General features: G+C 45.8%; 2 protein-coding genes across 4 annotated transcripts in view; both read left to right on the top strand.

The window, feature by feature from the left end:
* Window positions 1–26,019, top strand: part of LOC143989625 (uncharacterized) — a 346,853-nt gene that overhangs the window by 10,703 nt on the left and 310,131 nt on the right. The window lies entirely within an intron of this gene.
* LOC143989559 (uncharacterized) overlaps window positions 1–26,019 on the top strand; it is a 205,885-nt gene that overhangs the window by 78,825 nt on the left and 101,041 nt on the right. Inside the window, exon 10 of one of the 3 annotated variants that reach the window (XM_077489739.1) lies at window positions 10,068–11,782. The exons of the other annotated variants lie outside the window; for them this stretch is intronic. Coding sequence (XP_077345865.1) covers window positions 10,068–11,080 — 1,013 coding nt within the window. The 3' untranslated portion in view covers window positions 11,081–11,782. Of the gene's footprint in view, window positions 1–10,067; window positions 11,783–26,019 lie in introns of those variants that run through there. 3 annotated transcript variants of the gene reach the window in all.

Here is a 26,019-nt window from a genome sequence, read left to right as displayed (position 1 = left end):
AAAAGAGAGTCTGGGAGATAATCCCTGCAAGATACCTCCCCAGCAGCTGGTAAATACAACAGGAGAAAATCAAGTACCTTTTCCTCCCCAAGGACTTAGCACTACCAGCCTAAGCTCCCTACCAGCTGAAGTGCTGGCATTGGGGCAGAGGATTATTCAGCTCCCCCAATACCTGCAACCAGGCCCCGGACCATGGGAGTGCAGACAGCCGGTCCTGCTCTGAAGCAGCTTTTTTTGTTCAAGGGAGACTGTATGTGTGGTTTTGCTCCCCAGCAACAGTCATATTTTTCCTTTTCCCATTTGCCTGGGTTGGGAATTTGTGACTAACGCAGGTCCAGACCAATTGAGGGTCAGAGACCTGCTTAGTCTGTTTTTAAAAGGGGAGAAATGTGACAGAACAAACTGTCACTGTGTGTTTTGGAAGGGGCTGTGGGCTCGCCTCCTACCCACAGACTATGGCCCATCAGAGAACATGAGATTTGGAGGGCTACTTGCCGTCTCCCACCACCTGGAGAAGATGCCACCTCCAGACATTTGTGTCCAGAGACGCTAGTTCATGGGAACCGGGTGAACACGGTATCCGTGGCTGGGCTTGTGGAGCCATTGCTGGCTACCTAAACCTATTGGCCCGGCTGGGCTAAATATATACTTTTATTCCACAAACAATGTACTTTTAGCTGATAAAGACATACAAGATGGTGGTATATCCAAAGCATGGGGCTACAAGACTTGGGGACAAAGTGGCATTGAGATAATGTAATGTAATGCTACATCCCTTCTCCCCCATCCCCCCTCTTGTTGCTGTGTTTAATTGTGTTGGGTCATGGCATGTAGACAAAAGGTCTGGTCTGGAGACACATCCCAGCAGGGGATGTGTAAGGAGGGGCTGCCTGCTTGTCATAATCCCTTCATGTGCTTCAACTGTAGTTGTTTGAATATACAAGTGTTGAGTTTCCATTGGTTCTTCCTTGTCCACTACCCCCCATGACCAGGCTAAGGGGAGTGTCCCTAGCTATGTTAAAAGTGTATGTTTTGGGACTTAATAAACAGTTTAGGCTCTGGATGTTTAACCCTCAACACCTGTGTGGCTTGTCTCGTGATTGAGGGGTTAAGGGCTGGTTGTGGCGAGTCTGCAGGCTGTGGATGCGTTTGGAGGACAGGAGACACAGATCTGGTGAAGATGCCCAGCAGTGGTATCTGAGATCCGTCACAGAACTCTATACTATACTTTGCAACTTCCTATAGGGGAACACTGTGCTATATGTTGTGTTCTCCTGTAGGGAAACTCAATACTATACTTTTGTACCTTCCTATAGGGGAACTCGATACTATACTTTGAGGCTTCCTATAGGGGAACTCTATACTTTACTTTGAGGCTTTCTATAGGGGAACTCTATACTATACTTTGAAGCTACCTATAGGGGAACTCTATACTAAACTTTGCACCTTCCTATAGGAAAACTCTATACTATATTTTGTACCTTCCTATAGGGGAACTCTATACTATACTTTGTACCTTCCTATAGGGGAACTCTATACTATACTTTGTACCTTCCTATAGGGGAACTCTATACTATACTTTGTACCTTCCTATAGGGGAACTCTATACTATACGTTGTACCTTCCTATAGGGGAACTTGATACTATACTTTGTATCTTCCTATAGGGGAACTTGATACTATACTTTGTGGCTTCCTGTAGGAGAACTCTATACTATACTTTGGGGGTTATTTACGAAAGGCAAATTCACTTTGCACTGCAAGTGTACTTGGAAATAAAGTCACTGTAGATCTGAGGGGGACATGCAAGGAAAATAAAAAACAGCATTTTAGCTTGCTTGATTGGATGATAAAATCAGCAGAGCTTCCACTCATTTCAGATCTACCCCTTAGATTTAGAGCGACTGCACTTCCAAGTTCACTTGCAGTGCAAAGTGTATTTGCCTTTGGTAAATAACCCCCTTTGTGTCTTCCTATAGGGAAATTCTATACTATACTTTGTAGCTTCCTATAGGGGAACTCTATACTATACTTTGTAGGTTCCTATAGGAGAACTCTATACTATACTTTGTACCTTCCTATAGGGCAACTCTATAATATACTTTGTACCTTCCTATAGGAGAACTTTATACTATACTTTGTACCTTCCTATATGGGAATTCTATACTATACTTTGTGGCTTCCTATAGGGAAACTCTGTACTATACTTTGTGGCTTCCTATAGGGGAAGTCTATACTATACTTTGTGGCTTCCTATAGGGGAACTCTGTACTATACTTTGTGGCTTCCTATAGGGGAATTCTATACTATACTTTGTGGCTTCCTCTAGGGGAACTCTATACTATACTTTGTACCTTCCTATAGGGGAACTCTATACTATACTTTGTGGCTTCCTATAGGAGAACTCTGAAAGCACTAGGAGCCAGACGTGACAGGGGGGATCCAGAAGAAGAGAATCGGGGCTGCTCTGTGAAAAACCATTACACAGAGCAGGTAAGTATGACAAGTTAAAAAAAGAGAAGGTGGAGGCTGATAGACTGGAGGTGATAGAAGGCATTATTATTACATAAAATAAAAGTTTACTAGTATTGTGCATTATATATAAAATTATTATATCCATGAAAAAGTCTCAGCTTTCAGTACGACTTTAGCCGCTTTCTGCCCACCCACCGTCAAATGAGGACATTCTGGGAGGATGGCATATGACGGTGCCCAGAATGGTGGCTCTCGTGCACCCCCCCCCCACTGCTGCAATTTGTTGCTAGGGCACGGCACAACCTCAATCGTTGTAAAGAGACGAAGCTCTTTAACCATGTGATTGGCTGTGTCCAATCACGTCAGGTCACATGTAAATATGGAAATGCTGGTAATCAGCTCTCATTGCCTCACACTTACAGAGGGTGAGGAGAGGAGAGGTGATCAGTGGCCTCTCCTCACAGGGGACTTAGAGACATATAACCAGGACACTCAGTGCCCATTAGTGATTCCAGTCAGTGCTGGCTATCAGTGCAGCCCATCATTGCCACCCACCAATGCCCATAAGTGTCGCCTAATCAGTGCAGCCTCATCAGTGAAAGAGAGAAATTATTTATTTACAAATTCACTGACAGAAACAAAGACTTTTTTTCAAAATTGTAAAATAAAAAACAACAGTGATTAAATACCACCAAAAGAAAGCTCTATTTGTGTGAAGAAAATTTCACATGGTTACAGTCAGGCCCAGACTGGGACAAATAATAGGCCCAGGCATTTTAGATTGAGCAGCCCATACCAGACACTGACTGACTGACCCGGGGCAATAAGAGATCATGGGCCCCCTATGTCCCCACCCACACTCAACGCTGTACCCAAATAAAATCAATGTCCTCTTTTTCCCACAAATAAGGCTTTTTTTGGAGGTATTTGATCACCTCTGCATCCCTTTTTTGGGGTATAAACAAAGACAGACAATTAAAAAAAAATTATATATATATATCGCAGGAAGAGGGGGTAGTGAGAGAGGGGAGAGGGGGTGTAGGCAGTGGGGGGTAGTGAGAGAGAAGGAGGGGGTGTAGGAAGAGGGGGTAGTAAGAGAGGAGAGGGGTGTAGGAAGAGGGGGCCGTGAGAGAGGGGGTGTAGGAAATGGTGGGTAGTGGGAGAGGGGGAGGAAGGTGTATGCAGTGGGGGGTCATGAGAGAGGGGGGAGGGGGTGTAGGAAGTGGGAGTAGTGGGAGAGGGGGAGGGTGTGTAGGCAGTGGGGGGTAGTGAGAGAGGGGGAGGGGGGTGTCGGAAGTGGGGGGGTAGTGAGAGAGGGGGTGTAGGACATGGGGGTTAGTGGGAAGGAGAGGGTGGGTTGATCAGTATATCTGCTATGTCCCACCATTATACTGTATAAAGTACATCCCCACCCACATACACAGATCTCCTCTCAGAGTGGTCTCCTCTCAGAGTGGTCTCTCCCCTGTCTGTGTCACACTTCGGTTCTCAGCTGCTCGCCACTCCCTCTTCCCACATCACATCCAATAAAACGAACCCAGTCCAGGAAGTGTCCACCTCCTCCCCGGGCTCTCTCGGTCCCTCTCTGTCCTATCAGGATCAGGAGCCCATTGATGCCACCCATCCCGCGGCCAAATCCATCCTTCCCCATCCACCTACTGGCCGGAGCCCTCGGGCACTCAGCCTGAGAGCCTGAATGGTTAGTCCACCCATGGGGGCAGGCCTTGCACTGGTCATTGGCAGCCACGGCCGGTGAACGCTCGGCATTGCCATGCTCCCCAGGACTTGGAAAAAGGTTAACAGAATGGAGAGGAGTGAATGCATGGTTACAACATGCGGCCCGATGGCCAGGCGGCCCACCAGGCAAATTCCCAGTATGCCCTGTGGCCAGTCCGGGCCTGGTTACAGTGTAGAATGACCACGTAATTGTCATTCAAAGTGATTGCTCTGAAAGCTGAAAATTGGCCTGGGCAGGAAGGGGGTGAACGTGCCCGGTAGGCAAGGGGTTAACCACTTACAGACCGGAAGATTTTCCCCCTTAATGACCAGGCCATTTTTTGGGATACTGCACTGTGTCACTTTAACTGACAATTGCGAGGTCGTGCAACTTTGTACCCAAACAAAATTTACGTCCTTTTTTCCCGCAAAAGAGCTTTCTTTTGGTGGTATTTGATAATTTCTGTGGTTTTTATTTTTTGCGCTATAAACAAAAAAAGACAACATTTTTTCCTTTTTTGCTATAATAAATATCCCAAGATTAAAAAAAATAATTTATTTTTCAGTTTAGGCTAATATATATTCTTCTACATATTTTTGGTAAAGAAAAAAAAATCACAATAAGCGTATATTGTTTAGCTTGTGCAAGATTTTTTTTACTAGCAACGGCAGTGATCTGCGATTTTTATCGTGACTGTGACTTTGCGTCAGACAGATTGGACACTTTTGACACTTTTTTTGGTCCTTTGACATTTATTCAGCAATCAGTTCTATCAATGGTGTGCACACGGGGTGTGCTGGGTGTGCCTGGGCACACTCTAATCACCCTGAGTGTGTGTTAGTATCCCAAGATCTGTCTGGGCTGCTGTGAAATTCTGCATCCAAGCATTGAGAAGCCTTCCGCTGCTTGTGAGAAAGAATCACATTGAGAACAGATTGTGAGGCTTGTAAGATCCGCTGAGAGTGTGAAATTGTCATGTAATGTAACTGCATGCAGGGAGAGGGAGGAGCTATCACAACTCAGCTGTGATGTCAGGGATGGGCGGGACCGAACAGCTATCAAACACCAGCCAATGGGATGGAGTCTGGGTGGGCTGCTACGTGTTTGGAGATCTGCCCCCTTTCCTAAGCAGCCCAATAATTAGCTGGTGTTTAGATGTTAGCTGTTCGGCCCCACCCACCCCCGACATCACGACTGAATTGTGACAGCTTCTCTCTCTCCCTGCATGCAGTTTACAAGTCTCTTGATCTGCTCAATGGGATACTCCCCTCTCCCCAGTCAGTGCCACCAAATGCTGACAATCAGTGCCACTAAATGCTGCCAATCAGTGCTTCCTGTTAGTGCAGATTATCAGTGCCATTAGTGCTGCCAATCAGTGCCCATCAGTGTTGTCAATCAGTGCTACCTATTAGTTTCATTCAGTGCCACCAAGCAGTGCCAATCAGTGCTGCCTATCAGTGCTACCACTGCAGGAATGGGGAGAGGAACTCAGCAGACAGGCACATTTTCCATGGGAGGCCAGCCTTGTTGGGCACAACTGAAATCTAATATATAAAATATCTAAAAAGGCAAAATAAAAAAGTGTCAGTAAAAGGTCTGCCGCTAAGCACTGTTATGTGTTCCCACACCACAAAAAAAAAAGGTGCAGCGCTAACTTACTGATCAATAACTTAACAATAATGGGGTAACCCTCTAATGTATGGAAATCTCAATAAACTTCAATATTAGCACAATAGCGGTCTCTGTGATCTGTAACGTCACATATAATACACATCACATATAATACACATCATACTGAGAATAAGACATACAAAATGAAACTTAGCGGAATGGTGGAAACCCCTCCTATAGATATTTCCCATACAGATTGCCTTCCAGTGCAATAATTCCAGTGATATGTGATGTCACATGTAATACACATCAACATGAGAAGAAGACATTTTTTTTATTTAGCAGGGATGGTGGAAACCCCTCTACAGATAATTGCAATACAAATTAACTCCAAGTGCAGCAACTTTTTAGTTGGGAGTTCCCCACCATTTTGGCACTTTGGAATATTTATTTTTTAGATTGTTACATTCAATTTTATATATTTTAGTTACTATTTATAATGTAATTTGTTTGCACTTGAAGTTCATTTCCAACCACCCTCACTCATCCATGTCTTTATAGACCTTGCTTTGTGCACTGGTGTGCAGTCATGTTGGAACAGGAAGTGCTGTCCCCAAACTCTTCCTACAAAGTTGGGAGCATGAAATTGTCCAAAATGTCGTGGTATGATGACGCCTTAAGAGTTCCCTTCACTGGAAGTAAGAGGCCAAGCCAAACCCCTGAAAAACAACCCCACATCATAACCACCCTCCCCCACATCATAATCCCCCCTCCACCAAACAACCCCTCACCATAATCCCCCCTCCCCCCACACCATAATCCCCCCCCACCAAATGATTGGGACCAGTGGACAAAGCAAGGTCCATGGATGAGCGAGTTTGGGGTGAAGGAATTTAACTGGCCTGCACAGAGTCCTGACCTTAATGCGATAGAACACCTTTGGGATGAATTAGAGCTGAGACTGTGAGCCAGGCCTTCTCATCCAACATCAGTGCCTGACCTCACAAATGCGCTTCTGGAAGAATGGTCAAACATTCCCATAGACATACTCTTAAACCTTGTGGACAGCCTTCCCAGAAGAGTTGAAGCTGTTATAGCTGCAAAGGGTGGGCCAACTCAATATTGAACCCTACGGACTTATCCCCCGTACACACGATCGGACATTCTGACAAAAAAATCCATCGGATTTTTTCCGACGGATGTTGGCTCAAACTTGTGTCTTGCATACACAGTCGCACAAAGTTGTTGGAAATTCCGATCGTCAAGAATGCGGTGACAAAAAACACCTATTAACCACTTCAGCCATGGACCATTTGGCTGCCCAAAGACCAGAGCACTTTCTCAATTCAGCACTGTGTCGCTTTAACTGACAATTGCACGTGTGATGTTGTACCCAAACAAAATTGACGTCCTTTTTTCCCACAAATAGATTTTTCTTTTGGTGTTATTTGATCACCTCTGCAGCTTTTATTTTTTGCGCTATAAACAAAAAAAGAGTGAAAATAAAAAAATAAAAAATAAAAAACCAATATCTTTTTGCTATAATAAATACCCCCAAAAAACATATAAAAAATATTTTTTTATGTTTAGGCCGATATATATTCTTCTACATATTTGTGGTAAAAAAAAAAAATCACAGTAAGTGTGTATTAATTGGTTTGTGCAAAAGTTATAGCATCTACAAAATAGGGGATAGTTTTATGGCATTTTTTTATTAATTTTCTTTTTTCAATAGTAATGGCGGTGATCAGCGATTTTTATCATGACTGCAACATTATGGCAGACACATCGGACACTTTTGACACTATTTTGGGACCATTCACATTTATACAGTGATTAGTGCTATAAAAATGCACTGATTACTGTGTAAATGTGACTGGCAGTGAAGGGGTTAACTAGTAGGGCCAGTCACATTTAGGGCGCTAAAGGGGTTAAGTGTGTCCTAGGTATGTGTTCTAACTGTGGGGGGATGGGCTACGTGTGACACGGCACTGATCACCGCTCCTGATCACAGGGAGCAGACGATCAGTGTCCTGTCACTAGGCAGAACAGGGAAATGCTTGTTCACAGCAGCAGTTCCCCGTTCCTCCTCTCCGTGAGATGATCGTGGGACTCCCGGCGGACATCAAGTCTGCGGAACCCGCGGTCACACTCATGGAGCTCGCGGTCACACTCAAGGAGCTTGCAGCGGGTGCACACCACCAGCGGCGCATGTTCGCCCCACAATGCCGCATATTATAGTGGACATATATATATATACGTCCACATGCCCAGCCGTGCCATTCTGCCGATGTATATCGGCGTGCGGCGGTTGGCAAGTGGTTAAAGTACATCCAATATTTCATAACAAAATGAAGTAAAAAGAAATATTTTAAAAAAGTGCAGTAAAGTCCTTATGAATGAATAGATCAATATTCAGGAAGGTGCAACCAGTGAAGACGGTGAAGAAATAATCTCTTGGTGTATTCTCATGAGTGAAATGGCTGACACCACACCACTGTGCTCACAGGACTCTCACCTCATGGACATATAACATATGCCTTAGATCTTCATCCAGTAAAACAACGATCACCACCACTTCCAGGATCCAGGGTCACCAATATGCCTCTTCCCAAAAAGATTCCGCCCCTCATTCAAGGTAATCCATATCACATGTAAGGTAAATCAGCCTCCAATAGTGTATTACCGTTACCAAAGAATTTATTAGACTTAAAAATGCCACTTACATCAATATAATAAAAAACGTGCCAAGGAAAAACAAACAAACTGTGTTCATGCCAAATATCACGTCACTTCTGGTCTGCTGTATACTCCGATCACACCCTATGCGTTACATCACGTGTCTTCCTCAGGGGGTGGGATTGTTTATAACTGAATGGGGACTGGACTGACTGGAGGAGGAGACAGATTGCTGTTCCTAATCACTAGGAACAGCAGATCTTTCTCTAACTCTCCTGTCAGAATGGGGATCCGTCTGTTTACATTGACAGATCCCTGTTCTGGCTCTCGGAGGAGAGGACATTGCAGCCCCACGGCCAGGCAGATCAGGTCCTCGACCATACAAATGGTGCGCACGCTGTGACTCCTTAATGGAGCCGACGTACATCTACGGTGGTTTGCGGGAATGTGCCGGCCTGACGACATATAATGATGGCGGCTGGTCGGAAAGTGGTTAATATAAAAGTTTTTTCCCCCATGACTCCCAGGTAAAATCCCCATATATCCTACTTCTGGGTATATTTATTATTATATATATATTATATAAGATATATTACTTTCACTATTTCACAGTATAAATGAATCCCTTATAGTAGTGATTATCTGATGTTTTTGTAATATAAAGGAATATTTTTTTATCCCCATCATAACAGATGATTAAACAAAATCATGCTGCTGCTACTAAATGTCCTATGATGGCCATACACGGATCCATTATTGGACGAGAATATTCACACAAATATTTGTATGAAAATTATTTGTACATTCGATGAATGGACGATTGTAATTAGAAAATTCAACGTAGTTTTAACAATCAATTATAAAATGAATGTAACTTCTGACCACAAACCACATACACAATGTGAAAATTTGTTCGATGGAGAAGAGTTTTCTGTTCTGCTCCTTTTGAATTTTCCCGTCACTGTGGTGGAAAATGAACGTTGATTTGACCCACTAATGGTTAAAAAATTGGATGAATTTTTTTGAAAGAAAAATGAGTTTCTGTTCGGCCAGCATAAGTGACATCAGGTGCAGGGAGCTTGTACCCACCTACCTGTCTATGACAAGGGAGTCTGTCATCCATCATATTATATTACACTCCTGTCTGATCATCTGCAAAACAGCGTTTTACCTCTTTTTTTACATTTTAATAATGTTGATCTCTGATTCTGATATGTAGCAGATTCTCCCTCTAATAATACCTCTATCTGTCTGTTATTCTCAGAGTGGATTAAATATCCAACTATATATCTGGAGATTTATATTTACCACTGTATATAGATATTCAAGAATATTAACTCAATTATACACCAAACTTTTTTTGAGGTTTTTATCCAATTAGTCGATTAATCAAAATAATAATCGCTCAACTAATCAACTCTGAAAATAATCATTAGTTGCCACCCTACAGAGGACCCATTTACTAGTTACCTTGAGGGGGGAATTGTAAGATCCTCAGAGACAAAGCTGCCTGATGTGGGCGGAGTCCTGGTTTAGGGGAACCAATCAGCTCATGTCTAGTAATAATCTTTGTATTTCTATTTTAGTAGATGGACGGGAGATGAGGAAAACCTCAGAGGATTGTCTCACTTTGTCTCCAGACTGTAAAGTAGAAGATGAGGACATCACACAGTATAGTCCAGGAGAAAACCCGACTACCTCAAATGTCCATCCGGCACCACACAGTGTAGATGGACCATCGTATTCCTCTTATCCTGAGGAACCTCAGACTGTGAGAGACGGTGCCGTCCTTCCAACAGAGAAGAGGCTTTCCTGTACTGAGTGCGGGAAGTGTTTCCGTTTTAAATCCCATCTTAATGTGCATATACGATCTCACACAGGAGAGAAGCCGTATTCCTGTCCTGAGTGCGGGAAATGTTTTGCAGTGAAGTCTAGTCTTGACAAACATCAGAGAGCTCACACAGGGGAGAAACCGTATTCCTGTCCTGAGTGTGGGAAATGTTTTTCAGTGAGGTCCAGTCTTGATAAACATCAGAGATCTCACACGGGGGAGAAAACATATTCCTGTCCTGAGTGTGAGAAATGTTTTTCACAGAAGTCCAATCTTTACGCACATCAGAGATATCACAAAGGAGAGAAGCCATATTCCTGTCCTGAGTGCGGGAAATGTTTTTTACAGAAGTCCAATTTTAATGCACATCAGAGATCTCACACAGGGGAGAAGCCGTTTTCCTGTCCTGAGTGTGGGAAATGTTTTTCACATAAGTCCAGTCTTTCCACACATCAGAATTTTCACACAGGGCAGAAGCTGTATTCCTGTCCTGAGTGCGGGAAATGTTTTTCAGTGAAGTCGCATCTTGACATACATCAGAGATCTCACACGGGGCAGAAGCCATATTCCTGTTCTGAGTGCGGGAAATGTTTTTCAGTGAAGTCCAATCTTTACTTGCATCAGAGATGTCACACAGGGGAGAAGCCGTATTCCTGTCCTGAGTGTGGGAAATGTTTTTCAGTGAAGGCCAATCTTTCCAGACATCAGAGATCTCACACAGGGAGAAGCCACTTTCCTGTCCCGAGTGGGGGAATTGCTCCTCATTGAAGTCCTGTCTTCCTGTACATCAGGGACCCCACAACCCTCGAGGTGTATTAGAGCCTTGTGTATGGGAAATGTCTTCTATATGAATGTTGCTGGAGATCACAGGTCTCATGTGGGGAAGAAGCACACCCTGATATACACCTCAGATATACTCCATGGCTGATCTCCATCATGTAAGAAACAGTTGATAAGGAGATCAGAGATCACCAAAGACATGGATGAAGTGTTGTAAAAATACAATGGATGGGCGGCTCATACATGTCTGGTAATGTCATTTTATGTCATGGCTTTCTTTCAGGTCCGCACCCATGCATGCGCACACCCAGAAACCTTTACTGTCATTGGCTGTAGGACAAGATTGTCAGCAGGTCCCAGCCAATTATTTTGCCCCATACTCTGATGATCACTGGCAGCCAATGACAAATCACTCCTGTGTTTTATTTTGTAAACACGGGGAGCTATCTTGTTATTTCTTTCTTCCCGAGTCCTATTCGGTTCAGAAGGGAGGATATCACTGCTTCAGGAGAACACACAAGTAGTGAACCTCTCTCTCAGTTCAGGAGCCACAAGTGCTGGCAAATTGCTAGTAGCAATGAGACAGGAAATGGTTCTGGACAGCCGCACCCTGAAGAAATTGCCTTTTTATTAAAAAATCACATCAAAATCAAAAATACATGCCACAGCTGACAGGGGAGCTGACACATTTCGCACAAACAGTAGTGCTTACTCATAGCTATAAGTAAGCACTACTGTTAGTGCAAAACGTGTCAGTCTCCTCTCTGCTGTGGCATGTATTTTTGATTTAGATTTTTTTGAATAAAAAAGCAATTTCTTCAGAGTGCGGCTGTCCAGAAACATTTTCTGTCTCCTTTTCGGTTCAGGAAGAGAAGAGAACACCACACTGTGAGTATAATCACCACACTTTACACCCGCACACCTTATATTGGCACATTTAACCCCATTGATTGTCCTCATTCACCCTTTGATCACCCCTGTCACCCAACCAGCGCCATTAGTACAGCGTCAGTGTACAGTATTTTTCACCAATCGCTGTATTAGCATCACTTGTTACATCAGATAGCGCCAGGGTCAGCTAGAATTAGATTGTCTGCACACTATCGCACTCACCTTATAGGATCCTGATCACCGACATTACTAGTATAGTGTCTGTATGGATCAATATCCTGATCACCGCCATTACTAATATATTGTCTGTATGGATCAATATCCTGATCACCACCATTGCTAGTATAGTGTCTGTATGGATCAATATCCTGATCATGAACAGAATTATATTAGTGTCCCCCCTTAGTATAGTGTCCCTAATAACGCAGTGTAAGCAGATCAGCCCTTCTGCCCCCCAACAAGTGCAGTGTCAGTAGATCACCGGCACCTCTGATACATTGCACACATAACCGCAGTGTTGGCAGAATCAGGCCTGATCTCTTCTAGCACTAGCAGGTAAGTTTTATTTGTGCAGAACCCTGGAGTTTAGACAGGGAGCTCCTCACAAATTTACTTGCCAGGAGTAGTTATCCTGGTTGATTGTTAGAGATCTATTGATTTCTCCCCAGGTCTGGCCTGGTTGCACTTTTCTCTTCCACCACCAGGTGGCCGGGCACTTGGAGGTATTAGATTGAGAAGGACAACTCAAGGTCAGGTTATGGGTATATGGGGTATCTCAGCCAATGGGTAGGGGTTTTCTTGAATCTCTTGGCCTGCTGGGAGAGCCTACATATTTTGGTGGAGTCAGGTGTTCGATGTTCTGTGCCACCTGGACGGCAGTCTGGGTGGACGTGTGTTGTGTGCTCTGGGCTCTGGGCTGCTAGGCCGGAGATTGGGCCTATCCTGGGGGTGTCTGGCTGCTTGGCTGTCTGAAGGCCTATCCAGAAGCAAGAGAGCAGCGCAGGGTTTGGATTGCAGCTTGCAGTCCAACCAGAAGTGACGGTTCTGCCAGCCGGAGCTGTCACCACTAAGGGACCAACCACCTTATTACCAGGGACCACAGAGAGTAACTGAAGCAAGTACTGGAGCAGTATTCTCACTGAACAGGCATGCTGGAGAATCATGAAAATTCAGGTGGTGATAAAGCCAGGGACCCAACCAGCGGAGGTGACACTTGTAGAGCAGATTTTTGTGTCAAGCCAGGGACTGAGCAGGCCAATGAGGTGAAACTTGACAAGTATCTGGAGTGCCAAACTAGGGACCCAGCAGAGTGGCGGGTGTGACGCTTGAGCAAGCTACAACTGTGAAGATTGGAGAAGCTCAAGGGATTCAGAGTCTGAATCAGAGGGTCTAGTGAGAGATCGGGAGCTCAGTGGGCTGAAGAACTACAAGGAGAAGTTGTGAAGCTGAGAGAACTGTTACGCTGTGTGTTAGGTACTGTTAAACACTGTTGCCATAGGAGACAGCATTCCTACATGTGCAGATGTGGTGTCTTGCTGGAGTCATTTCCCGCAATGGCTGATTTCCTATTGAAGTCTCGGAGTCTGCTAATTGAACTTGCAACTATTTAAAGGTGTCTTGGCCCTAACCCTCTTTCCCCAAAAAAGTTTGTAAGAGAAATAAACATCTATTTTGCATTCAAGAAGTGTCTGGTGCCCAATAACTTCCACCTTTCACCCACTATCCCTCACAATCAACCATATACAGAAGGATGTCAGCTATCTCTGGCCCTTGAGGTCCTCATTAGACTGAAGGAGGCCGGAGATTGTATTACATTTGTAGTAGTTCAAGCAGTCGCTGAAAGCCAGAACCTCTTTTTCTTGTGAGTCACATTAAGTACCTGTGAATTTAGTGGCCAAAATGTCTCAACAAAGGTACTCTAGTGAAGAGGCCTACAGGATTCTGAGTATGACAGCTGGGAGTGAAGGGGGAATCCTCAGTGACAGAATCAGGCTCTAAATACGACCTGTAGAGAGCAGAAGCATCCTGACAGGGAGATCAGAGGATGGAGGAGAGGTCCCTGCTAAGGTCAGATGTACCCGACCCTGGGTAGCTGAAGTGCTAGGAACACTTGATTTGTCTTATATGCTGCAGGATGCCAGTACTAGTGCCACACTACCTTTTGGTGAGCACGCAGGCACCAGCGGCCTAGTACATCCTAGTCTTTTACATACCAGGACAGAAGTATTTTGTGCTGACCTGGCAAGTCCCACAAATGGAGTCCAAGCTGGTGAGGTGGCTAGCACTAGTGGCATCCCACAGCCACCAAGAATTCGACCACAGACCCATAGAGCCCATAGTGTTCTTCCAGATGTGCTTGCAAATGCTGATTGGCAGCCCACAGATTGTGCAGCGCTCGTACTTCCCCCATTCACTGCCCAATTGTAAAATGTAACAACTCCCCTAGATTTTTCAAATTCAACTCTTGCCAGACAATTCGCATTGGAGACCTATCAAGGTTTATAAATATAAAACTTTTTTGGGCCTAACACCCAACATGGGCGTTACTAAAAAGAATGAGCCGAGATCATATTGGTCCAGAGACCTGATTCATCATATGCCCGTGTTCTCTGCTGCAATGCCCAGGCATAGATATGAGATGATAATGTGTTTTATGCATTTCAGTGATCACACACTTTGTCGTCCTCGAGGTGACCCTAAATATTCTGCCCTTCATAAACTACCTCTCCCAGAAATGTTCAGATGTGTATACGCCCCAACCAACCATCTATGTAGATGAGTCCATCATACATTTCACTGATCACCTTCCAATCAAACAGCATCTCCCCAGCAAGTGTGCCAGATCTGGGGTCCAAATGTAGAAGCTCTGTGATAGGGCCACAGGCTATACATGTCATTTTTTGTTCAATTATTTATTTGTGTAAGACAATACAGAATCCGCGCATTGGTGTGCATACAAAGAAACAGTTGAAATATAAAATCCAGCCTATAAACACCACTTTACATATACACCACAATCTCTGGGAAACCTTCCCTGGACTTTTGGGTCTAGGGAGTCTCTGCAGCCCATGTGACAATTTTCCATGTCAGTCGCCGTATTTATAGATGCCAGATATAAAAATAAGATAGAGATGACCCACAGGGTCTCTAATACTAACAGAACAATGGAGCAAAAGTAGAGAAAGAGGAAGAAGGAAAAATAAAAAGGGGGGTAAGGAGGGAAGGGGGTGCCTCCATCCAGTCACCCAACCATGTCCGGGGGAAGCCTTATAAGGCAGCACACAATCAGCAAACTAAGCCACCGGCTCTGCGTATTTCTCGGAATAGACAAATTCATGTCAATAGAATCATTTTGTGAGATATTTCTCACAACGGCGTTTCTCAGTGGCCTCCAAGTCCTCCATTGCATTAATGCACACCACTGTTTTCAGCCATCCAGCAACCGACGGTGGCTGCGTCTGCTTCCAAAACAGCGGGACGCAGCCTTTTGCCGCTGTGTGCAGGAGAGGCGATATGGATCTCGTGGTGGTGCAGAAGAAAGAACTCGGGGGTCCATGGTAGTTCTCTGTCAGTGAACTTCTGAACTATGCAGTGAACCTCCTTCCAGGATTAAAGGAGGTGGCAGGACCAGAAGATGTGGAGGAGTGATCCAGTGTCCTCTCCACACCTCCAGCATAAGTCTGAGCTCTGGGGGAACATCTTATGGATCCTCTCCGGTGTGTAGTACCAGCGGGTCAGCACCTTGAATCCTGACTCTTGCTATCCGGCACATTTGGAAGTTTTGAAGGAAAAGTATATTGACTTGTTTCTCCATAAATTGTAGTCCCAGCTCTTGTTCCTATTTGGCAACATATGGCGGTCTAAAGTCTGGGGGTTGGGATAACGATAGTTGGTAAGTTTGGGATATCGCATGATACATTGGAGACTTCTTTAGGCAAATAGAGCCCCCCGTACTGCCCACACTACATGGGGAGCAGGGGCAAGATACACTTGGTTTCATCTTTTTTCCACAAGGGACACTTGTATGTGGACAACTTCTATAGAAGAGTGCCACTTTTTAGACACTTAGACAATCTTGAAATTGGCTCATGGCACCGTGCGATCTAAATGCTGGGCCTTCCCCCAATGGCTTGTAAAACATCCAACGTAGAAAGGAGGAGAAAGCCTGCTTGAGAACTAATGAATTGCTCGCAGTGAAGTGGAAGGACAATTAACCACCTCAATACCGGGTACTTTCACCCCCGTCCTGCCCATGCCATTTCTCAGCTTTCATCGCTGTCACACCCTGAATGACAATTGCGCGGTCATGCTACACTGTAACCATGTGATTTTTTTTATCATTTTCTTCACACAAATAGAGCTTTCTTTTGGTGCCATTTAATCACTTCTGGGGTTTTTAACTTAACCTTAAAAAAAAAAAAAAGATGGAAATTTTGAAAAAAAAAAGGTCTTTCTTAGTTTCTGTCAGTAAATTTTGTAAATAAGTAATTTTTCTCCTTCACTGATGGGCACTGATGAGGGGGCACTAATAGGCTGCACTGATGAGGTGGCACTTATGGGCACTGATGAGGAGGCACGAATATGCTGCACTTATGGGCACTGATAGGTGGCACTGATATGTGGCACTGGTGGGCACAGACGGGCAGCATTGATGGGCATCACTAATAGGCACTGGTTGCTGGCACTGGTGGGCACATATTTCTGGCATTGTGAGGGCTTTATTGTAATCAGGACACTGATGATCAGTGCCCTGATTACATACCTAGATGTCCTCTGCTAGGAGATGCCGTTGATTGGCTCTCCTCTCCTCACACTCTGTCAGTGTGAGGCGAGGAGTGCCGATTACTGGCATCTCCGTGTATACATGTGACCTGCTGTGATTGGACATAGCCGATCACATGGTTAAAGAGCTGTGGCTGCAGCTCTTTACAGAGATCGGGTCTCCCCATGTCCTAGCAACACGGCGCAGCTGCGACCACCCCATATGATGTCCACCCAGAATGAGAGCTCATTTGACAGTGGGGCGGGCGACAAGTGGCTAATTCCATTAATGCAGAAACTATGGTTGAAATTTGCATGGTATCTGATGTAGTTGAAGAGCCTCTCTGTGTCCACGAATATAACCTTTATATGGGAGGGGTGGACTTCAATGACCAGATAATGAAGCTGTACTTATTTTCCCGTAAAGCTAGATGCTGGTACATGAAAGTGTCTGTATATTGTCAGAACAATTGAGGTTAAAAATAATTAATTTGTAATGGTCTAAATATATTATTTTTAAATGTGATTCTCTGGACATGAGTAGTAGCCATCTTGTTCACAACATTTTTTTAAAGAGATTAAATGAAGTTCACTGTCCTTAGAGAAGAGATTTTCATAGGAAGGTTTTAAGGTTTCACCATATATTCTACTAAATTGTAAATTATGAATCCTTGTCAGTTAATCAGTTAAGGCATTAGCCAAGGAGGCCCAATGTTATGTTAGGATAAGGGCAGGGCAGCCATCAGAAATTGTTGGGCCCCTTACACAGCTTTAGGCCTGCCCCCTCCCCCCCAGCCTGACCACCAACATTTCCCAGGGCTTGCCCACAGCCATCCTACTGAATTCAAACATCGGCCACCTTACCTGTATGTACTCAGCCCCCCTCGATCCTGTATATATGTCAGCCCCCCTCACACCTGTATATATGTCAGTGCCCCCCCCCCAAACACCTGTATATATGTCAGCCCCCTCACACACACCTGTATATATGTAAGCCCCCACACACCTGTATATATGTCAGCCCCCACACACACCTGTATATATGTCAGCCCCCACACACCTGTATATATGTCAGCCCCCTCACACACACCTGTATATATGTCAGCCCCCCACACACACCTGTATATATGTCAGCCCCCACACACCTGTATATATGTCAGCCCCCACACACCTGTATATATGTCAGCCCCCCACACACACCTGTATATATGTCAGCCCCCACACACCTGTATATATGTCAGCCCCCTCACACACACCTGTATATAAGTCAGCCCCCCCACACACACCTGTATATATGTCAGCCCCCACACACCTGTATATATGTCAGCCCCCACACACCTGTATATATGTCAGCCCCCCACACACACCTGTATATATGTCAGCCCCCACACACCTGTATATATGTCAGCCCCCCCCCCCACACACACCTGTATATATGTCAGCCCCCACACACCTGTATATATGTCAGCCCCCCACACACACCTGTATATATGTCAGCCCCCACACACCTGTATATATGTCAGCCCCCATACACACCTGTATATATGTCAGCTCCCACACACACATGTATATATGTCAGCCCCCTACACACACCTGTATATATGTCAGCCCCCCACATACACCTGTATATATATCAGCCCCCCACACACCTGTATATATGTCAGCCCCCTCAATCCTGTATATATGTCAGCCCCCCACACACCTGTATATATAACAGCCCCCCCACACACCTGTTTTTATGTCAGCGCCCCCCACATACCCATTTATATGTCAGCCCCCCACACCTGTATATATGTCAGCTCCCCCACACACCTGTATATATGTCAGCCCCCACACACACCTTTATATATATCAGCCCCCCCACACACACCTGTATATATGTCAGCCCCCCACACACAGCTTCAGTATCTTGCTGGTCAGCTCTGCTGACGCTCAACCTAAACAATGCCTGCACCCAATCAGAATGTTCAGGTATTGTGAGAGCCAGCGGGGCCGACGAGCAACATATGGAAGCTTGAGCCCATGGGAGATTCTTCCATCCACACAGTTCAGCGTAGATGGAGGAATCTGTTCCACTTTTTCCACCTGACCATAGAAAATCTGTAGATAACCTATAGGTGTATGGCCAGTCTTATTTTGTGCTAGCTGCATTTGGGTTATTCTGGGCATGCTCAGGGACTTTTCTTTGTTTCTTCTTTTTGTGTGTGAACAGCACTTGGATGTTTCTGGGCATGCTCAGAGAGCGTGTTTTTTGGGTTAGTGATTTAAAGACATCCTTAACAGGTGTACCCACTTTGAATTTCAGTCTCTACATTGGGTGGACTTGCATTTTGTGTGTTTCATGGACTGTGCATGTGTTTTCAATTGCCTCATTAGCACACAAACCGGTGTTATATAAAACTTGCAGATAACATTCTTTACCTCGCCCTGAAAAGAGGCAAGATTGTGAGGGTGGCAAGAGCGTACATTTGGGTGGCCTTATGGAGTTTGTAACACATGTATTTTATCTTTGTGTTCTGTTTGTTATGTCTTTGCAAAACAGAAGTGTTTTCTACTTTGGTTTATTGTATTTTTTTTGGGTGGGGGATATTTTCCCCTGAAATATTTTTGATGTTGTCAATGTGTGTCGTTTGTGGGTTTTTCACTTTTATTTAATTGTCTGTGCTGAATTATTTAGCAAATTCTTTCTCAAGATATTGTGACTAATTAATGTTTAAATCCTTAATAGATGTCCATTTGTGGGCGGAGTCCTTTTATCTCCTGTTAATTTCCAATGCAAAATGGTCAGACCTCAAAAAACATATTCTGTTAGGGCCGGTTCACACAGCGAGCCGCGGCGAGGCGTCTCCGACTTGCCTCGCCGCGACCTGCGGGGATCTCAGCGGCGACTTGCAGAGGACTTCTGTATAGAAGTCAATGCAAGTCGCCCCCGAAGTCGCCCATAAGTAGTACAGGAACCTTTTTTCTGAGTCGGAGCGACTCGAGTCGCTCCTCTCAGAACGGTTCCATAGTACTGAACGGGGGCGACTTGCGGGAGCGAGGCGAGGCGAGCCGTGTCGCCTCGCATCGCATCGCTGTGTGAACCGGCCCTTAGTGTCTCAAATTTAACATGTGTGTTTTTTTTGCTTTCCTTGCTCTTTTCCAAGTCCTGTTTTGTTGACCAATAAAATTTTCTTAATTTGTTTGTGTCTTTGTTACTTTTCATGGAACAGATTTCCCAGCTGCAGCTTAACTAGGCTGATTGGCATGTCAAAACAAAAAAAAAAGAAAGTGTAATTTGTCAGTTCCTTTTCTGGTGTCTTCAGTGAGATCTCTGTTTCAAAAGATTGGACTTCTGTGAAAAACATTTCCCGCACTCAGGACAGGAATACGGCTTCTCCCCGTGTGAGATCTTATATGCTCATTAAGATTGGATTTAGAAGGGAAACACTTCCCGCACTCAGGACAGGAATAATCTATAGAAGGGGGGATTTTGGGACTTTAAATGAGGCACGGTAAGGCGCCTCCATCCCTGTATTGGGTACATTCAAAAGCAGATTGGGGACTTTAAATGAAGCAGTTGAAAAGCGGAGGTGAGAGTAAAAAATATTTTATTCATCACAAATATATAGTAGAAGAATAATTTCATAATAATTTCATTACATGTAATTAGCACAAGGCATAGATATGATGATACAAAAGGTATAAAAAAAATGAACACATGATTCAAGATGAGTACATAATGATCAAATGATAATATATATAACAATAATATGGCCTGCAATTACCAAAGATGGCATGCCCGGTACCCGTGTTTATAATCGCATAGTATTCATTTAATTGTACTAAATTAAAATTGATGACATCATCAGGGCGTAATAAGTATCACTGTAGCATCAAGTATAGCTCGACGCGCTTCATGCATGTTTTCTGCTCATCAGGAGCAGATGCGACAGATTTCTATGAAATATAGTAAACCACACTCTATACAAAGGGGAATAGAGAAAAATAGTACTTAAGAAAGGTTGCCAATCACACTTCCCAACCCTGGCAGTGAGTGCAACATGCAATGAATGGCACATAGGGGGCCAGAGGCATAAACTCCACCGTGGGAGCTGAGGCGGAGTGGTATACATTAGCAGCATTGGGTGGTGTTAAAAAGCACCTGGGTATGAGGGTAGTCTCCATGTGACGGCAATGCTGGTGTATGGGGCATCAAACAGGGTAGTCTGGGAACAAATATTTAGTATGTATTTTAAAATAGTAATGAGTTTGGAAGTAGTATATAAACAATGAACCCAGTGTATGTGCATGTATAGTGATGATAACAGGGAGTGTTGAATAAGAAATATAATATATATATATATATATATATATATATATATATATATATATAGTGGACTGATGTATATGTGACAAGGGACTGACAGTAACCTAGATATGTGCAAGCATTAAACTAGTGAATGGTGATAAAATGAATAAAAATATATATATTGAAAGATAGAGTGTGCAGTAAAGCAAATCCTAAAAGCCAGGGTGAAGCTAAACCCAGGAACACTTACCCGATCGCTGCTTACCATGCAACACCAAGCAGGAGAACAGTTGTTGTGCAGGAACCCCAGGAGGAGACAGGCCATGTGGACAGCCCGCTCCGACTGGGAGATATGTAAATACACGCCACTTGCGTGAGCCCGTGAGGGCGAGGGGTGTCGGCACCTGAGCTGATGAATCGCTCAGTGATTGGTGCCAAAAACCTCCCCCCCACAGAAACCATGCAGTTGGTGCTCTCAGCATCAGCGCAATGACTTCAGGGCTGACGCTGTGGGCATGACGTAAGGACCGTGGCACCGATGCGTGAAGGGCGTCCACCCGAACCTTCCGGACACAAGGAGTGTGTAGGGAGGAAGGGGGAACCCACAAAGTGCATCGCAGCTCCCGCAGTGAAGAAAGAACCCCTAAACACCACAAATATGCTCAATAAACCACAAAGGTGCAGAACGCCGCCAGAGCGATGGGCGTGCATAGATATAAAGACATGGGTGGTCATATATGACCATAAAACAAGTGTCGGGAATGTGGTATATTGTTGTCATTTATAAGACTAGTAAGACTGCTCCACATTTTCCTCACAGAGACAGAGAGACTGCTCCACATTTTCCTCACAGAGACAGAGAGACTGCTCCACATTTTCCTCACAGAGACAGAGAGACTGCTCCACATTTCCCTCACAGAGACAGAGAGACTGCTCCACATTGACTGGAAAGACAGAGAGAGAGACTGCTCCACACTGCCCACAGAGACAGTGGCGAGAGAGAGAGAGACAGAGGAGAGAGAGACAGAGGAGAGAGAGAGATAGACTGCTCCACATTTTCCTCACAGAGAGAGAGAGACTGCTCCACATTGACTGGACAGGCAGAGAGAAAGAGACTGCTCCACATTTCCCTCACAGAGACAGAGAAGCTGCTCCACATTGCCCACAGAGAGAGAGTAACTGCTCCACATTTCCCTCACAGAGACAGAGAGACTGCTCCACATTGACTGGAAAGACAGAGAGAGAGACTGCTCCACACTGCCCACAGAGACAGAGTGGCGAGAGAGAGAGAGACAGAGGAGAGAGAGACAGAGGAGAGAGAGAGATAGACTGCTCCACATTTTCCTCACAGAGAGAGAGAGACTGCTCCACATTGACTGGACAGGCAGAGAGAAAGAGACTGCTCCACATTTCCCTCACAGAGACAGAGAAGCTGCTCCACATTGCCCACAGAGAGAGAGTGACTGCTCCACATTGCCCACAGAGAGAGAGTGACTGCTCCACATTGCCCTCACAGAGACAGAGAGACTGCTCTACATTTCCCTGAGAGAGAGAGAGAGAGAGAGAGACTGCTTCACATTGCCCTCAAAGAGAGAGAGAGAGACTGCTCCACATTGCCCTCACAGAGAGAGAGACTGCTCCACATTGCCCTCACAGAGAGAGACAGAGAGGCTGCCCCACATTGCCCGCACAGAGAGAGAGACTGCTCCACATTGCCCTCACAGAGAGAGGGAGAGACTGCTCCACATTGTCCGCACAGAGAGAGACAGAGAGGCTGCTCCGCATTTCCCTCACAGAGACTGCTCCTCATTGCTTGCACAGAGAGAGACAGAGGGAGAAACTGCTCCACATATGAGAGAGAGAGAGAGACTGCTCCACATTTCCCTTATTTCCCTTACAGAGACATTGAAACTGCTCCACATTGGCCGCACAGAGAGTGACAGAGAGGCTGGTCCACATTACCCTCAGAGAGAGAGAGACTGCTCCACATTGCCTGCACAGAGAGAGAGAGAGACTGCTCCACATTGCCTGCACAGAGAGAGAGACTGCTCCACATTGCCTGCACAGAGAGAGAGAGACTGCTCCACATTGCCTGCACAGAGAGAGAGAGACTGCTCCACATTTCCCTTACAGAGACATAGAAACTGCTCCACATTGGCCGCACAGAGAGTGACAGAGAGGCTGGTCCACATTACCCTCAGAGAGAGAGAGACTGCTCCACATTGCCTGCACAGAGAGAGAGAGAGACTGCTCCACATTGCCCTCACAGATAGAGACAAAGAGGCTGCTCCATAATGGGGAGAGGGAGGGAGAGAGAGAGAGAGAGAGAGAGACTGCTCCACATTGCCCTCACAGAGAGAGAGAGACTGCTCCACATTGCCCTCACAGAGAGAGAGAGAGAGAGAGACTGCTCCACATTTCCCTCACAGAGAGAGAGGGGGAGAGACTGCTCCACATCTCCCTCACAGAGAGAGACTGTTCCACATTTCCCTCACAGAGAGAGAGAGAGAGAGACTGCTCCACATTGCCTGCAAAGAGAGAGAGACTGTTCCACATTGCCTGCACAGAGAGAGAGACTGCTCCACATTGCCCTCACAGAGAGAGAGAGACTGCTCCACATTGCCCTCACAGAGAGACTGCTCCACATTTCCCTCACACAGAGTGAGAGAGAGACTGCTCCACCTTGCCCTGAGAGAGAGAGAGAGAGAGAGAGAGAGGGAGAGAGAGAGAGAGACTGCTTCACATTTCCCTCACAGGGAGAGAGAGAGAGAGAGAGAGAGAGAGAGACTGCTCCACATTGCCTGCAAAGAGAGAGAGACTGTTCCACATTGCCTGCACAGAGAGAGAGACTGCTCCACATTGCCCTCACAGAGAGAGAGAGACTGCTCCACATTGCCCTCACAGAGAGACTGCTCCACATTTCCCTCACACAGAGTGAGAGAGAGACTGCTCCACCTTGCCCTGAGAGAGAGAGAGGGAGAGAGAGAGAGAGACTGCTTCACATTTCCCTCACAGAGAGAGAGAGAGAGAGAGAGAGAGAGAGAGAGAGAGAGAGACTGCTCCACATTGCCCTCACACAGAGAGAGAGAGAGATTGCTTTACATTTCCCTCATAGAGAGAGACTGCTCCACATTGCCCTCAGAGAGAGAGACAGAGAGGCTGTTCCACATTTCCCACACAGAGAACGAGAGTTTGCTCCACATTTCCCTCACAGAGAGAGAGAGAGACTGCTCCACATCTCAGAGAGAGAGAGAGAGAGAGAGAGAGAGACTGCTTCACATTTCCCTCACAGGGAGAGAGAGAGAGATAGAGACTGCTCCACATTGCCCTCACACAGAGAGAGAGAGAGAGAGAGAGAGAGAGAGAGAGAGAGATTGCTTTACATTTCCCTCATAGAGAGAGAGAGAGACTGCTCCACATTGCCCTCAGAGAGAGAGACAGAGAGGCTGTTCCACATTTCCCACACAGAGAACGAGAGTTTGCTCCACATTTCCCTCACAGAGAGAGAGAGAGAGACTGCTCCACATTTCCCTCACAGAGAGAGAGAGAAAGAGACTGCTCCACATTGCCCTCACAGAGAGAGAGACTGCTCCACATTGCCCTCACAGAGAGAGACAGAGAGGCTGCCCCACATTGCCCGCACAGAGAGAGAGAGAGAGACTGCTTCACATTGCCCTCAAAGAGAGAGAGAGACTGCTCCACATTGCCCTCACAGAGAGAGAGAGAGATAGACTGCTCCACATTGCCCTCACAGAGAGAGAGACTGCTCCACATTGCCCTCACAGAGAGAGACAGAGAGGCTGCCCCACATTGCCCGCACAGAGAGAGAGAGAGAGACTGCTCCACATTGCCCTCACAGAGAGAGGGAGAGACTGCTCCACATTGTCCGCACAGAGAGAGACAGAGAGGCTGCTCCGCATTTCCCTCACAGAGACTGCTCCTCATTGCTTGCACAGAGAGAGACAGAGGGAGAAACTGCTCCACATATGAGAGAGAGAGAGAGAGAGACTGCTCCACATTTCCCTTATTTCCCTTACAGAGACATAGAAACTGCTCCACATTGGCCGCACAGAGAGTGACAGAGAGGCTGGTCCACATTACCCTCAGAGAGAGAGAAACTGCTCCACATTGCCTGCACAGAGAGAGAGAGACTGCTCCACATTGCCTGCACACAGAGAGAGAGAGAGACTGCTCCACATTGCCCTCACAGATAGAGACAAAGAGGCTGCTCCATAATGGGGAGAGAGAGAGAGAGAGAGAGAGAGAGACTGTTCCACATTGCCCTCACAGAGAGAGAGAGAGACTGCTCCACATTGCCCTCACCGAGAGAGAGAGAGACTGCTCCACATTGCCTGCAAAGAGAGAGAGACTGCTCCACATTGCCCTCAGAGAGAGAGAGTGACTGCTCCACATTGCCCTCACAGAGACAGAGAGACTGCTCTACATTTCCCTGAGAGAGAGAGAGAGAGACTGCTCCACATTGCCCTCAAAGAGAGAGATAGACTGCTCCACATTGCCCTCACAGAGAGAGAGAGAGATAGACTGCTCCACATTGCCCTCACAGAGAGAGAGAGAGAGAGAGAGACTGCTCCACATTGCCCTCAGAGAGACAGAGAGGCTGTTCCACATTTCCCACACAGAGAACGAGAGTTTGCTCCACATTTCCCTCACAGAGAGAGAGAGAGAGAGAGACTGCTCCACATTTCCCTCACAGAGAGAGAGAGAAAGAGACTGCTCCACATTGCCCTCACAGAGAGAGAGACGGCTCCACATTGCCCTCACAGAGAGAGACAGAGAGGCTGCCCCACATTGCCCGTACCGAGAGAGAGAGAGAGAGAGACTGCTCCACATTGCCCGCACAGAGAGAGAGAGAGAGAGACTGCTTCACATTGCCCTCAAAGAGAGAGAGAGACTGCTCCACATTGCCCTCACAGAGAGAGAGAGAGAGACTGCTCCACATTGCCCTCACAGAGAGAGAGACTGC

This window comes from Lithobates pipiens, unplaced genomic scaffold, assembly GCF_037356315.1.
Source record: "Lithobates pipiens isolate NorthernLeopardFrog02 unplaced genomic scaffold, aLitPip1_a1.2 Scaffold_18, whole genome shotgun sequence".
In the NCBI taxonomy this organism is placed as follows: domain Eukaryota; kingdom Metazoa; phylum Chordata; class Amphibia; order Anura; family Ranidae; genus Lithobates; species Lithobates pipiens.
The sequence above is the reverse complement of the archived record's forward strand: the minus strand, read 5'-3'. Positions and strand labels throughout refer to the sequence as shown.